We start from the raw sequence: 2,112 nt of genomic DNA on the forward strand, positions 1-2,112 counted from the left end.
CTTATAAAAAACTTGCACCGAGACCCAGTTGTTTCAGAAAATTCTCAATAACAAAAGATATTACCTTACCTTCCTTGTCTGTGAGCACTTCCATTCTGCCGCTGAACATGGCCTTGAGCATCGTGTCGTGCCTGGTCAGCACCTGCACCGTGGTGTAATACAAAGAGCCCCCGACGTTCAGGCGCACGTATTTGTTACCAAGGCTGCAAAACTTGCACCGAGACCCAGTTGTTTCAGAAAATTCTCAATAACAAAAGATATTACCTTACCTTCCTTGTCTGTGAGCACTTCCATTCTGCCGCTGAACATGGCCTTGAGCATCGTGTCGTGCCTGGTCAGCACCTGCACCGTGGTGTAATACAAAGAGCCCCCGACGTTCAGGCGCACGTATTTGTTACCAAGGCTGCCCCCTCTGAAGCTGCAAGTTTTGGGCTTGGGCCCTGCAGCAGGACAGAGGGCGGTGGTTAGGCACGTGTCCCCCGACATCTCCTTCTGAAGGTAGATGACAACCCTGCAGAGCGTGGGCTTGGCGGATCCCGCCGTGATGGTGAGGAGTCACGCGTCGCCAGACGAGGACGCCACGGCAAAAGCAGTCATAACCACCGGGGCCCTGAAACAGAAAGGGGTGAGATCAACGCAGAAGCTGGGAATTTCCGTTTGCAACAAAAACATGAAGCCCACGTTAAAGAAGAGAAACTTCCAGTAGTTTCCCAAGTACACATCGACACACGTCCTAGCACCACAAGACTTCGCTGGTTCTCAGACCGCTTACACAGCAGTATAACACAGTGAAGTTATGGCTGTGGTACTGACAGTGAGGGATGCTAAACTTTTCCAGACTTCCTGTTACTCTGTCTTCAGCCAACACCACAGACGCCACACGATGCCGCAGTCCAGGCTTAAACGCTCGCTGGAACTCAGCTCCCTCTCAACTTCCCCAAAGAACACAACTTTCTGCACAGAGCTGAAACACAACGGGAGAGCTGTCTGCCCTTCCTCGGCGGGGGTGTGCGGCTGCACGTGCAGGGCTTGATGATGTCAATTTGGGTTTTAACTGGAGACACTGACAAATGTGACGGGCTCCAGATGCCTCAACACTGAAATGGTGAACCACAGGGGTCTATTTCCTGGTAGCTCCCTTCCTTCAAAACTCTCCTTCCTGCTGGATCATCAATGCAGTTTTAATTAAAAACAAACAACCAACATAGTCCTTCCCTCCCCCACATAAGTCATCTTTGGAATATTTGTCTCAGCAGCATTGCTGCTTCTTTCTCTCCCAGCCTGGCTATGTTTATCTGACCTTCGACAATAAGCTCAGAATAAAAGAATGAAACTCTAATGGGCCAGATCTGAAGTTCAATCTGAGAAGTTCAACTACAGGTTTCTTTCTTGCTGTAGGCCTATACATTTGTCACTGATGTCCTGCCTTGCTTTAAACCCTCAGCAGTCCCATCTTTAAGACAAAACCGTGTTTTTAAAGATAGCCAGATGGATTCTGTAAGGAGAGGGAAACCCACACACGGAGCTCTCCAGTTCCCACAGCGATCTCTGTGAGTACGCTCATCAGAACCAAGTTTTCAGCCAGTTCTGTCACCTCAGGCTTTACTCACTTCTCTGACCAGGCAGAACAAAACTAAATGTGAGCAGAATTCCCTGCACAGCCAACCCAAGCAGCAGTCTGTGCTATCACCCCAACGTGTTCATTAACTAACAAGCTAGGAGGCTTTTCCTGCCAACAGCGACGTAACCTTTAATTACCCCCACTGACATAGGGGAAAACCTGCATCCCTTCCTTCCTGCCCCGTGTGGGAGGCTGGAGGACTGCGGCACAGTGACACAACAGCTCGGCCACCGCGTCAGGAAATGGGCCCTGCTGAGAACTTCCATGAAAAGGAAAAGCCCTAACAGCTAAGGGGAGAAATCCCCAAACACCCAACCCCCTGCACAGCACCGCTCCCCCGCTTCTGGCCTCCATTCCCCAGCTCCTCACTGGTTTGTACTCGAGGGTCCCTCCCGGTTTCTCGGCTCCCCCAGGCCCCGCCGTGGCTGTCTCACAGCGGCCTTACCCACCGGGGGACGGCGGCACGTCCGGGGAGCGGGCTTTGCCTCCCC

General features: G+C 51.8%; 1 protein-coding gene across 1 annotated transcript in view; it reads right to left on the reverse strand.

The window, feature by feature from the left end:
* TNFAIP1 (tumor necrosis factor, alpha-induced protein 1 (endothelial)) overlaps window positions 1-564 on the reverse strand; it is a 6,962-nt gene extending 6,398 nt beyond the window's left edge. Inside the window, exon 1 of the mRNA XM_010180860.1 lies at window positions 270-564. Coding sequence (XP_010179162.1) covers window positions 270-486 — 217 coding nt within the window. The 5' untranslated portion in view covers window positions 487-564. The remainder of the gene's footprint in view (window positions 1-269) is intronic.
* Between the last annotated feature and the right edge of the window lie 1,548 nt (window positions 565-2,112).

The sequence above is a fragment of the Mesitornis unicolor genome, unplaced genomic scaffold (genome assembly GCF_000695765.1).
Source record: "Mesitornis unicolor isolate BGI_N332 unplaced genomic scaffold, ASM69576v1 scaffold13360, whole genome shotgun sequence".
Classification (NCBI taxonomy): Eukaryota; Metazoa; Chordata; class Aves; order Mesitornithiformes; family Mesitornithidae; genus Mesitornis; species Mesitornis unicolor.